Source organism: Rhineura floridana, chromosome 1, assembly GCF_030035675.1.
Source record: "Rhineura floridana isolate rRhiFlo1 chromosome 1, rRhiFlo1.hap2, whole genome shotgun sequence".
Taxonomy (NCBI): Eukaryota; Metazoa; Chordata; class Lepidosauria; order Squamata; family Rhineuridae; genus Rhineura; species Rhineura floridana.
Window position 1 is genome coordinate 216,284,460 of NC_084480.1, and position 13,578 is coordinate 216,298,037.

General features: G+C 37.8%; 1 protein-coding gene across 1 annotated transcript in view; it reads left to right on the forward strand.

Moving 5' to 3' along the window:
- RANBP9 (RAN binding protein 9) overlaps positions 1-13,578 on the forward strand; it is a 50,970-nt gene that overhangs the window by 4,409 nt on the left and 32,983 nt on the right. Inside the window, exon 2 of the mRNA XM_061592759.1 lies at positions 3,901-4,012. Within this exon, the coding sequence (XP_061448743.1) occupies positions 3,901-4,012 (112 nt within the window). The remainder of the gene's footprint in view (positions 1-3,900; positions 4,013-13,578) is intronic.

A 13,578-nucleotide genomic window follows, 5' to 3' on the forward strand; every position in this document is an offset into this window, starting at 1 on the left:
CTCTAACTTGTGTGGGCTGTCTGCTCTGCTTTTTGTTTTCAAAGCACCCCAGTGGTTATATGATTAAACATTTGGTGTGTGGTTTTTTTGTTTAGCATTTTTTACACTAAATTCTGCTCCAAAAGTGGGGAGGGATGAGAAGCTTTGTAAATTGACAAGAGGGTCAGCAGATTAGCACTATGCACAGCCCTCCTTCCAAGAAGTGGGGGTGGGGGGCTTCATGATGTGACACAAGAATTGGCCAATCAGTGCTGTGTAAATCTGACTTTTATTGCCAAACTAGAAGAACAGGTATCTCCTGAGTTTCTTCTGTAAGAAGATGGTACATTCATCTAAAGTCCAGTGAGCATCTTTCACAGTGGACTCAGCACATACTATGTATGTCTGCTTGCACCCTCAGATTGCAATCCTGTACCCACTTACTGTGAAAACGTATCATGGAATTATGTGAGGTTTACTACTTCTGAGTAAACATCCATGGGATTGTGCTATTTCTAAAAATAAGTTGTGGATCTAATATATTTTTGTGTTAACATTATCTAAGATGAAGAGCATATAAAAATGAATCCTTGTTGGATTGAATACTGAAAAGGGATTGCTGTTCATATATTAAGCATTTTAAAATCTTTCTTCACAGGAAATGGAATTTAGTGCAAGTGATCAAATATAAACATTGAACTACCGTTAGCTTTTAAAAAGATGTTTTTGATGTTTAATGCTAATGAGATTTTTATATAATAGATGCCATGACAAAAAAAACTCACAAAAAATGAGTGGCCTTAGTCTTCTTTGTTTTGCTTGGGACAAAGTTCAAGTTGACTCGCTGAGAATTTAACTCCACTGCACAGGAGGAAGGACTGCAGCCAAACGTTAAAAATAAAATAAGGAAAATATTACAGATTGGAGCAAGGGTAACCAATGTGGTGCCCTCCAGATGTTGCTATACTGCAGCTTCTAATTCTTCACCTGGGGCTGACTGACGTTTAGTCCAATAACACCTGGAGGATACCATATTGGCAACCCATGGATTTCAGTATTCATTCCAGAGGTCTCTCATCAGGGATAGCTCAGGACTTCATTGCCAAGATGGGGCTGCCCCAGTGTATTATCATTCCAACACATTCAACAGGTCATACTCTATAGTTAGTGTTCTGGATGTATGAGGGCAGTCTGTATTTGGGGGAACCTGACTCTCTTGTCATAGAAAGATCATTATTTTGTAACTGCTGGGATCATGGGGATGGAGGATCAGTTAAAATAGAATCTACTGGATTGACTGAGTTTTGTCGGCCTTTGGGAAGTTTCTGGCTGACTAAGGAAGCCCTCCTGGTAACCCTGCTGGATTTGGCCTGGATGTGCCATTGGAGCACTGTGCCATTGCAGCGCTATTATAGGAACAGTATAATGTTAAGAATACAGTGTCATTGCTGGTGACACTACATTGACGCTCTGAGCAGTATTCTGTATCCTAAACACTTACTTGCTTCCTCAGTAAGTCTTAGTTCATTGACTCTAAAATATAGGAAACATTCAGTTGACTACAGAATAGCAGAAACATGGCTGTATGTTAAAATATGCTAAAAATAAACCAAGCTGGTGATGGGTTATTTCACTTATTGTATACTTGTACAAATTTGTAGATTAACATAAAATGTAGTTGCTCGTTTAGTTAGTAGTGGCTTTTCATTTTTGCATTAGGCTTTCAGTGTCCATCAGCATCTATAAGGATTCTTCATAACTTTTGTTTTATAAGTCCAGGGATTTATGTATTGTTAAAAACTGGAATGGTCAGAATGTGGCCTGTAGACTTTTTCACTGCATCTGACATTGGCAATCTGTGGCTTCCTTTTCTGGAAGTTGATTTTAGTGCCCCAGTAGCACAACTAGAGTAGATCTCGCTACCTGTTTCATAAATATCCCATAGTCCATACAAATTGCTAAAGAAATAGAACTAATTCTTCAGACATAGCAGAAAGTAAGTATGGCATAATCTGAAGGCACATGAGACCACCACCTTGCTGAAGCTAGCAGGTCTATGTCTTGTCAATGCCATTAATCAGTGCCTTGATTAAAGAAAGGGCGGAATATAAATGTAAGAAAATAATAAATAAATATACTCCTTGTTGCTCATGCAAGCTACGATAAATGGCAGGCTGGATTGGAATGAGATAGTTACCTCTATCCTGTTCTGAAAATACCAGAGCTATCGCTTTTCATAATGCTTTGACTCAAAGCTAATGCCTTGGCTCAACTTTTGAAAATATATGCAAATGTGGGAGTCACCTCCAATTTTATTTTAAAAATTGTGTATTTCTGGGTGAAATGACATGCAGGTGTCCAAGCAACTTTCATATCTGCAAATACATTTAGTCATGAGTCTAGATAGTGGTTTGAAAAAGACAATAGTCAACCTTGGCAGGTGTAAATGTCTTTTTTTGCCAAGATTACTTAAAACTGGCGTTCTTTAATTTGACAAGTCCTTGTTGCAGAAATAAAGTATCATAATATCAAAATACTATGAGTGTAATAATAATAATAATAAATCTTTATTTTTACCCCGCCCTTTTTCCAAAACTGGAACTCAGGGCGGCTTACAAATAAAAACTACACATAGGTAAAAAAACATACAAAAATAAACAATTAAAATAGAATTAAACTATTCGTGACATTAAAACCATGAAACATACACTTAAGATACTAAGACAATTTAAAACATTAAGAATAGGACCATAGAACAATACAACAGACCTTATGAGGCCCTATCTTAAACATCTTCTAGTCCAAAAGCCTGTCGGAATAAAAAAGTCTTTGCCTGCTGACGGAAGGATAGCAAGGAAGGGGCCATTCGTGTTTCCCTAGGAAGAGAGTTCCAGAACCTGGGGGCAGCCACCGAGAAGGCCCTATCTTGCATCCCCACCAATTGCACTTGCAGAGTTGGGATGCTTAAATCCTGTTGAAGTCAGTGGGAGTTAAAGCAGCCTAACTATGCAGAACTGCAGCTCAGATAGTTAAAAACCATGTTGCATAATGCAGGATATGGTCAAGCAAAATATATGATCAAATGTACATTCAAGTATAACATGATGAAATTTGGCCTAGAGATTGGCTGATGATTGAGGCTATTTACTGTGTAGTACCAGACTGGGGATAATGGGGCTTGTAAGTAAGCCCGTAAAAGTTAATAGCCAGCAAAAATATTATTAACAACAATAATAAATAATAAAAGGCTTGTAGCCTTTATTTTTGTCCTAGGTATCCTCTTAGCAGACTAGGTTTTTTTTTAAAGCCTTCTAACAAAGGAACAGCTCAGGGACAGGCTTTCCTTCCTTTGCAGCCAGCATGGAAATGAAGCAAACTAGTAGAGGAGGAATGAAGCTAATTGCCCCTCCTTTGCTAGCCCTTTCTTTAGCCTGCATGGAATCACTGGTTGCCTCTGGCTATCAGGTGAAATACTTAATACATTGTTGATCTATTACATGCACATATACACACAGAAAAGTTTTATTTTTGTGTGTAAAAGACTTTATATGCCGCTTGATTCTAAAAAACCTGTAAGCGGTTTACAGAACTTGTTGCAATAATAATACTTTGGTTCCACTATCAGTAGCAAAATACTTGTCCAAATTTTCTTTGTTTTAAAGAAGCAATTTAAGCACATGTAATACTAGGTCAAACTTGGCTGATGCTTCAGCTTAAAAAAAATAGTAGTTGGACACTTCTAAAGCCATATTGCATTTTTAATGGGCCAGCCATTTGAACTGTTTTGCAAATGGATTTGATACTCATTTCTAGGTGGATGCCATTAGGATGACTTGATCTTTAAGTGTCATGAATACTTCATTTATAATTCTATTTTACTAAAATATTAAATGTTGACTTGCATTTTAATATATTTTGCAGGCCATGGGAAAACTCCAAAAGATGCTGCTTCTGTTCGAGCTACCCATCCCATACCTGCTGCTTGTGGAATATACTATTTTGAAGTTAAGATTGTCAGCAAAGGAAGAGATGGGTAAGATTCAAGTGCATCTTTGTTTCAAATGCATTTTAATTTCTACGGTCCATCAATTTCTGCTATCATAATTTTATGTTTATGTTGAAAAAAGATTCAGATTGTCCTTTATGTTCAGATCTAACAAAGTAGTAGATAGTGCAAATCAAGTGCTCTCCATGTTTTTCAAACTTAATCCAGGTAATTGGAATTGCAGACCAGTTTCCAAATAGACTTGTGAAATAAAGTTCTCTATTTTATCAACCACTTTTCACATGAACAATTCTGATCGCATTGTAAACAGACAGTTTTCATTTCCATTGGTAATTATTTATTGTAACTGTCAAATGGCGTCTAGAATTCCCTGAGTTGCATTCTTTGCATATGATACCTTGCAACCATGCAGGTCTTTATGAACATAGACACCTGATCACTTCCTAGCTTGTTCAATAAGCAGAGTTCGGTATTCTTGGGTTTTTCTTTAAGTACGATATCATTTTAGTAAACTCAAAAGTTGCCGCTCCTTTTAAACATTGTACTTCAGTATGGAATGTCAAGATTATAATTTCTGTGATTAGAGTTGACATGTCTCACTGTACAATTCTGGTGGTTATCTGTCATGCAAAAAGTTAATGTCTAGGACACAAGTTGATTGTGTCTTTTCCTGATCAAGATTAATGCCCCAGAAAAAGCGGCCACACCCAAAAAAATCTCAATTTCTGCTTGACTGATATCAAGAACAATTCTTAGAAATCTTACAACTGGAGTGCTGCACAGACGTTGCTGCTAATTCCAGCATGGGCAACATCAAGTTTCAAGTAGTAATTATCTTTGGGAGAATCTCAAACAGGTAATCTCTGTACAAGACTGACTTTGGTACTGACTAAAGGCTCTCTGTCCATAAATTTGTTCATACTGCAGTGTGCAACCCTTTAACGTTCTGCATTGTAAGAGGGGGGGAAATCTGCATTTAACTCCCCCTCCCATAATGTTTAGTAGAACTTGGCGATGTCCTGATGTTCTGATACCCCAACTGACAATACATGAAGCAGCTTTTATATTTGCATTTGAATTTTATACAGAGGTTTGGTGACTGGTCAGTTTCAGATCTCCCCATTTATAAAATGTGAACAGATAGGATCTGCCTCAGTGTGGTTGTGACAACAGATAAGGATTGTAAAGTGCCATACAAATAATGAATTACATAATAAATGCTTCTGTGTAATTCACTGCATATATAGATATGGGAGAGGTCTTGAGAAGCTGAACATCAGCATGGTATCGCTGAAAAATTTGAACTTGGATCTTAAAAAGTCACTTTGGTTGGCCTGGGATTCAGTGGATTAAACCTGGTCAGTTTGCTACCTCACAATCTTAATAAAATGGGAATATGTTATCTATATCAAAGTAGTATTGGGATGGTGAATGAGGTAAGGATCCAAAGTATTTAAACAGTAGAATTATTATTGCAGTGAAATTAATTTCAATTTATGGCATTTATCTGAAGAAAAGGGAGTAATCGGACATGGATTGCCACAGTGATTGTATCTAGAGGTGTATTTGATCAGCTGTTGGAGCTTGACCTGTCTGATTCATGCCAATTTTTCCATTATAACTGTATGGGGATCATAGATGGTGGATTAGGATGTAGCATTCTTTGGGAAGAACTGCCTTCACAAAAAGTTCCTGCTGTTTTCTACAGGTTACGTAAAAACAGGATTACTTGAAATATACTGTAATGGTGCAATCACACATCTACTCAGCAATATTCTGTAAATTGTTTGTCTTTATGTTGGAAAGTGTTTCCTAGTTAGGAAGAAGCTCCTTTACACTTTCTATTTTTCTTCCATAGCTTATTCTCTCTTAGGCTGTAACCTTACTGATCAGCATTCAGTATTTGATGATAGCAGTTTATCTAAGAATGCTTATAATCTGCATTTCATTTGTGTATTGATCTTGCATAGGCAAGTTCTTTAAGGAAAATGCAGAAAAATCCTGTTTGCCTAACAGGATAGGGGAAATCACAGAGCCTGATGGATAACAATATTGGGAAGTGGGGGACTCGTAATCAACTGTTAGATTTTCTCCTCCTGAAGATATCTACTTCTGTTGTGGATGTTGGAAATGCAAGTACCAGGTGGGTTGGTATAATGTTTTCTTAATGTTTATTTTTTCCCCCAATGGCTCTTGATTTTTACTAGCTGTTCTTGAATTTAAAGTTTTTTATAGAATTATTAAACCAGTAGGTTATATAAGTGTTAATAGTTCTATATTGTTTGAATAACATATTCCTAATATTCGTGTTTCCTTTACCACTTGCACTCTGTTTTCTCTCTCGATAGTATCAAACTGCTATTTGACGTCTTTAATGGACCTCTTTAAAGTCTAGCTGAAAATTAATAACTGATTTTAAAATTACTCTAATATTAAAAAATAGGTTCTGTTGATAACTCATTCCAAAAACATAGTCTAACACAAGCTATTGGGGTACATTGGAACCCACAATGTTAACTTAAATTCCTCATTGAGCTATCGGGAAATTCTGGAGGAGAAAATATAAAAGATGTATAAGTGAAATACTGGGCTTCTAACAGAAGAAGAGAAAAGAAGCCAAAAATGTGGCAGAGATGAAATACTGGGCTCTTAGTAAATAATCAGAGGGGACCAAGGTACTCTAATAGGGTTTTACCCTCAAAAGAAAATTACAAATAAAAAATTGGTGTTCCAAGCTTGCACAGTGTTTAACTCCCTTGTCAAAATAAAGCCAAATTGGAGTACATTTAATTGCCAAGGATAATACTTACTCATGAGGTCCGACAGACCAATTTAATCCCGTTGTAATGTTTGTTAGAATTTATTATACAGGCAAAATTCTAAATTTTCTGTGCCCTATTTTGGCAAGTTGTTGAAGATAGAATGGACCCCAATCAGCTTAGACATTTGGTGTCTTCATTTTCTCATTCATTTCAATAGGGTTAAATTAGACCCCTCATACTTCAGAAGTTAAATCTATATCTTCAGTTGAAAAGGAGTGGGGTAGATGAAACATCACAGACAACTGACCCCATAATGGTTGAGGAATACATGGAGTATGAACTGGCTCAGGTTTGCTTAGAAATAGTTCTACAAATAGTTCAAACAGTTACAGGGGGCCATAGCTTATGAAGGTTAAAAACATGTACTTGTGTTAATTGGATTATGGCTTCTGATTGGTTTAATTGAGGAGTATGCCTCTTTAGTTGAAAATTAATTTCTAAAATACAATTTCTCTATTATTGGTTTGTATATCTGTCATCTGGCTGTACAGGGCAAATGAGATTTGCCTCCAGGTAGTAAGACAGGGAAGTACTACAATTTCATTTCCATATTAGCCCACATATGACTTACATAGGTATAGGTGGGTTGTTTTGGGAATTTACTTGAAAGGCTGCTTTAGAAATTCTTTAAAACCATGCTTAATTTTGATACGGTATTCTAGGTATTTACAATTCATAAGTCAATATAAAAGATTCAGCAGACGTTGGAACACTTACAAATAACATTGTCTGTTCAAAGATCCAGAAGTAATGTTGATCAGATTCTTATACTGTGAATAAAACAAACTGAAAATGTCATAACTCCACATCAATCATTGGGGGGGGGTTGTAGTGATGAATGTCATTGATACCAGGTTTTTTTTTAAAGGAGCACATGTTCTACAAAAAGTCAAGACTTAAGTATCCACACCCAGCATAAAGTGTAGATTGCTGAAAAGGAGGTTATGAGCCCTGACTTCTACAGACCGAGTTACCTGAAACAGAAGAGGGGAAAGAGGTATAGATGTGTAGGGGCAAGGCAGATAGAGAAGAAGCCACATAGGAGTGTATGTATCAGCTAGGTGGATTTCACATAATGGACTTCGTGAATTCTGTGGTTGTAGATTTGATGGGACAAGGAATTCAACCCGGCTCAAATAAAGCCTCATTGGTTTCTGTAGGGGAAAGTTAAGCACATGTTCAACTCACTGACTGAAATCAACTGGACTTCAAAATCCTCGTGACTGCCTGTATTTTACCAAAGTTTTGTAAAACATAGGTCTGGTTTAGCACCACAGACATGAACCAGAACACTCCTGAAGGGAAGCCTCGGGTTCCTATGTCCCCTTCCCCCACAACCAGGAGAGGGATATTTGTACTTTCAGTTTTCATAAATTATGGCTTGTCTTTGTCTGTGAACCAGAGGTTGTGGTTTAACAAACCACAATCCACTGTTTTAAATTGGCTTGGTTAGAAACTTGATTAGAGCTTGGTTTAGCACTTCATACATGAGCTAGAACAAAACCAAATAAAGGCTTGTGCTCATACACTCCTCTCTTTGTTCTGTGCAGTCAGGAGGACTTTTGCAGTGTTTGCCTACAGTTTCCATAAACCCTGATTTGTCTTTACATACACGCTAGGTATCATGTTCTGAGCATTATGTGTGAATCAACCCATAATATTACAGTATTGGTAGTTAGTATAGTATGCATTGGCTTACAAAGTTTTGATACCCACTCTCTCAACTCATGTTTAAGGCCAACAACATGAGTTGAACAGAAAGTTGCTGAAGTAAATAATCCTATTTCCCTAAACTGCATACCCAAAGGTGCTAACATCTATTCTATTCAGACTAGCTGTACGATGGGGTTGCACAACCCCATCTCATAAGTGAATGCTGTGTCTGTTCCTCATGTGTTTGGACTTTAGTATTCCATTATATGTATATTCAAAGGGGGATTTGTAAGAGCTCAAAGGGAGTAATCCACCGGACTTAAGTACATATTTAAACTGTACTCATGGAGGCTCCTTTCAGTTACTCAACAAACCACTAAAGAAGGGTTTTGATAAAATAAATTGCAAACATTGGGTATTGTAAACATTCCAACCAGAAGTAGGGGACAGGCCGGTGGCCCTCCAGATGATTATGACCTCCCATCACCCCGTCGTCATTATCTGGAGGGCCACAAGTTCCCCAAGTTCACAAGGCCTGTTGGAGATTAAGTATATTGACCTGGAAATGTGTGCAGTTCATGGACAAATGATGTGCATATTCTCCATGAGGCCTGGTGAATGTGCACGATGGTTCGTTGCTACGCACATTAACCACTCACCTTGCATTGCCCCTAACACACATGCATGCAACACAGAGCAGCATGCATTCGGTGTTTTTGTATTGTTTTTAAACCTTTATCTATTTTTTGTTGTAAATTGTCTTGAGACTTGCATGAAAGGAGATTAATGTAATAATACATAAACAGTACTGCATAGACTGAGAATGTATTTTACATTTATATCCTGCCTTTCCTTCAAGGCATTCCAAATGGTGTACATGGTTCTCTTTCTTCCATCCCCAATTTTATATTCACAACCACACTTTAGTAATTTACATTAAAGCCACTTAATGGTATTATGTTCCTTTCTAGAAATTTATAACACATAAGTAAGGACAGGATCCAGATGTTTGGTATCTTAATTTTGGGAGGGTAGATGAAGAGCATTGATTTTTTCATTAAATAATTTGATATAAAGTAAAACCTGCCTCTTATGGAAATGTATTATTCCACATTCATAATGTGTTTAACTCAGAGGAAACTCAGAGGAAGGCAGTGGTAACCTCTGAATACCTCTTACCATGAAAACCCTATGAACAGAGTATCCAAAACACAACACAAGATAGTGCTGGAAGATAAGACCCCCAGGGCAGAAGGCACTCACCGAGCTACTGGGGAATAACAAAAGACAAGTACGAGTAGCGCTGTGACTAATGATGCAGCTGGGTCAAAGCCGAAAGGAAGCCCAGAGGCTGATGCGCACAGATGCGAAAGGAGAGTCCAGAGTTGTATGACACACACAAATAGGATCATGGAATGTGAGAAGCATGAATCAGGGAAAGTTAGAAATTGTCAAGCAAGAAATGGCACGTATCAACATAACAATACTTGGAGTGAGTGAATTAAAATGGATGGGAATGGGACATTTTCAGTCAGGCAACTACAAAATATTTTATGCAGGAAATGAGAAATTAAGAAGAAACGGGGTTGCTTTAATAGTGAAAAGTGATGTAGCAAAGCAATTAGGAGCTACAATGCAAGGTTTGAGCGAGTGATATCAATTAGATTAAATGGGAAACCTATTAACATAACCATCATCCAAGTCTATGCTCCAGTGGCAAACACAGAAGAAGAAGAATTGGAGGGATTTTACACAGAAGTACAGGAGGAAATTGATCACACACCAAAACAAGATGTGCTGATAATCATGGGGAACTGGAATGCAAAAGTAGGGAACAGAGAAGAACTAGGAATTGTGGGGAAATGGGGCTTAGGAGACAGAAATGAAGCAGGAGAAAGGCTTATTGAATTCTGTGAAGCCAATAATTTGTTTCTTGCGAACATATTTTTTGAGCAACTGAAAAGATGACTGTACACGTGGACATCACCAAATGGTCAATATAGGAATCAAATTGATTATATAATTGATAGTAGAAGATGGAGAAGTTCCATACTTTCTGCAAAAATAAGACCAGGAGCAGACTGCGGTACAGATCATGAACTGGTCATATCAAAAATCAGAGTAGAGCTAAAGAAGAACAGAGCAGTCATAATGCCAAAATACAATCTAAATAACATCCCAGAAGAATATAGAGATCAAATAAGGAACAGGTTTGAGGCTTTAAGCTTAGTTGACAGAGAACCAGAAGAACTATGGAGTGAAGCCAGACATGCTGTAGGGGTGAGACTGTGCTGGGACCATCAAAGGGCAAGTTTTAACACCTGCCTTGCCTGGACCAGAGCTTGGAAAAGTTACTTTTTTGAACTACAACTCCCATCAGCCCAGTCCAGTGGCCATGCTGTCTGAGGCTGATGGGAGTTGTAGTTCAAAAAAGTAACTTTTCCAAGCTCTGGCCTGGACCATATCAGGAGGAGCTGCAGACTGAGAGGTACTGCTGCAGGGATGAGACTGCTGGGGTCATCAAGGGGCAAGTTTTTCTACCTGTCTTGCCTCACCCCTCTGCCTGGACCTTATCAGGAGGAGCTACAGACTGAGAGGTACTGCTGCTGGGGAGATACTGTGTTGGCACCATCAAGGGGCACGCTTTTCCACCTGCTTTGCCCCCTCACCCCTGCTTTTAGTGACATTTTTCTGGGGACTGTCCTTTACCAGGAAGATGAATGCTTTAGGATAGCTGTTGATGCTTTTTAGAAATGCTATAATTTTGTTAGTTTGATTTTTTGTAAATTGTAGTGTTTTTATTTGTATTTTGTATTTGTGTTTTTTATTTGTGTGTAAGCCACCTTGGGGGCCTTTTTGGCCAAAAGGCGGCCTAGAAGGAAAACATAATAACAATAGCTATTATTATTATTAGGTGCCGCTAGTTAAAAAGAGGGAAAGACCTCAATGGATGACTGAAGAAACTCTTAAAATAGTTAAAGAGAGAAGGAAAGTAAAAGCAAAAGGAGATAGAAACACGGTCAGAACCCTAAATGCAACAATACAGCGACTAGTATGTAGGGACAAAGAACTATTGGAATAGTTACTGTCTAGAAATAGAAGAGGACAACAAAAAGGGAAGAGCAAGAGCCCTATTCTAAAAGATTAGAGAAATGAAAGGGAAATTTAAATCAAGAGTAGGGATGTTGAATAATCAACAGGGGAACACACTGACTGACCGAGATGAAATAAAAGGAAGATGGAAGCATACACTGAAGAACTCTATAAAAGAGAAGCCAGGATGACAGATTTATTCACAGAGGAACCGTATGATGAAGAACCAGAAATTTTAGAGTGTGAGGTACAAGCTGCTCTTAAAATACTTGGAAGAAACAAATTACCAGGCACAGATGGCATACCAATAGAGTTGCTACAAACTACTGAGATTGAATCTGTCCAAATTTTGACAAAAAAATTGTCAAGAAATACGGAAAACTAAACAGTGCTCACAGACTGGAAGCGTTCAATATATATCCCAATTTCAAAGAAAGGGGATCCCAGTGAATGCAGTAATTATTGAACTATTGCCTTAATATCCCATGCAAGTAAAGTAATGCTCAAGATTCTACAATAAAGGCTCTTACCATATATGGAGCAAGAAATGCCAGACGTCCAAGCTGGATTTAGAAAGGGAAGAGGCACCAAAGATCATTATACGTTGGATAATGGAATGGACCAAGGAATTTCAGAAGAAAATCACCCTATGCTTTATAGATTACAGCAAAGCCTTTGACTGTGTAGATCATGAAAAACTATAGAATGCTTTAAAAGAAATGGGGGTGCCACAGCATCTGATTGACCTGATACACAACCTATACTCTGGACCAGAGGATACTGTAAGGACAGAATATGGAGAAACCATTTGGTTCCCCATAGGAAGGGGTGTGAGACAGTGGTGTATTTTATCATCCTGTTTGTTTAATCTATACACAGAACATATCATATGGAAAGTGGGATTGGACCAAGATGAAGGAGGTGTGAAAATTTGTGGGAGAAATATAAATAATTTAAGATATGCTGATGATACCATACTACTAGCAGAAACCAGTAATGATTTACAACAAATGTTGATGAAAGTTAAAGAGGAAAGCACAAAAGCAGGTGGGTCAAAGCTGAAAGGACCATAGCTGAATGTCAAAAAGACTAATGACAACAGAAGATTTGTACAATGAAGACATTGAACTTGTCGAGGATTATCAATACCTTGGCACAGTCATTAACCAAAATGGAGAGAATAGTCAAGAAATCAGAAGAAGGCTAGGACTGGGGAGGGCAGCTATGAGAGAACTAGAAAAGGTCCTCAAATGCAAAGATGTATCACTGAACACCAAAGTCAGGATCATTCACACCATGGTATTCCTGATCTCTATGTATGGATGAGAAAGTTGGACAGTGAAAAAAGCGGATAACAGATAACTCATTTGAAATGTGGTGTTGGATGAGAGCTTTGCACATACCATGGACTGCAAAAAAGACAAATAATTGGGTGTTAGAACAAATGAAACCAGAACTATCATTCGAAGCTAAAATGATGAAACTGAGGTTATCCTACTTTGGGCACATCATGAGAAGACATGATTCACTAGAAAAGACAATAATGCTGGGAAAAACAGAAGGGAGTAGAAAAAGAGGAAGGCCAAACAAGAGATGGATTGATTCCATAAAGGAAGCCACAGACCTGAACTTACATGATCTAAACAGGGTGATTCATGACAGATGTTCTTGGAGGTCGCTGATTGATAGGGTTGCGATAAGTCGTAATCAACTTGAAGGCACATAACAACAACAGCAATGTGTTTTAGCTGAATCAATGATCTCTATAAATGTCATTGTAAAAAGCCTTTTTTGTGTGTAAAAATAAACGCAGAGCAAAAATACTTGAGGTAAGATTGTACATCTTAAACATGACACAGTAGGTTGTGTATATTGTATTATGCAAACTGTGCTGTCTTTAGACCAGAGAGTATGGAATCTTTGCTGGCTTGTGGCCTCGTACCATTGAATGGTTTTATAGTGTGTGCCACACTTTCAGAAGTTAGATTGCCTCGTTGGCACTTAAGTAGGCATGAATTAAAAATA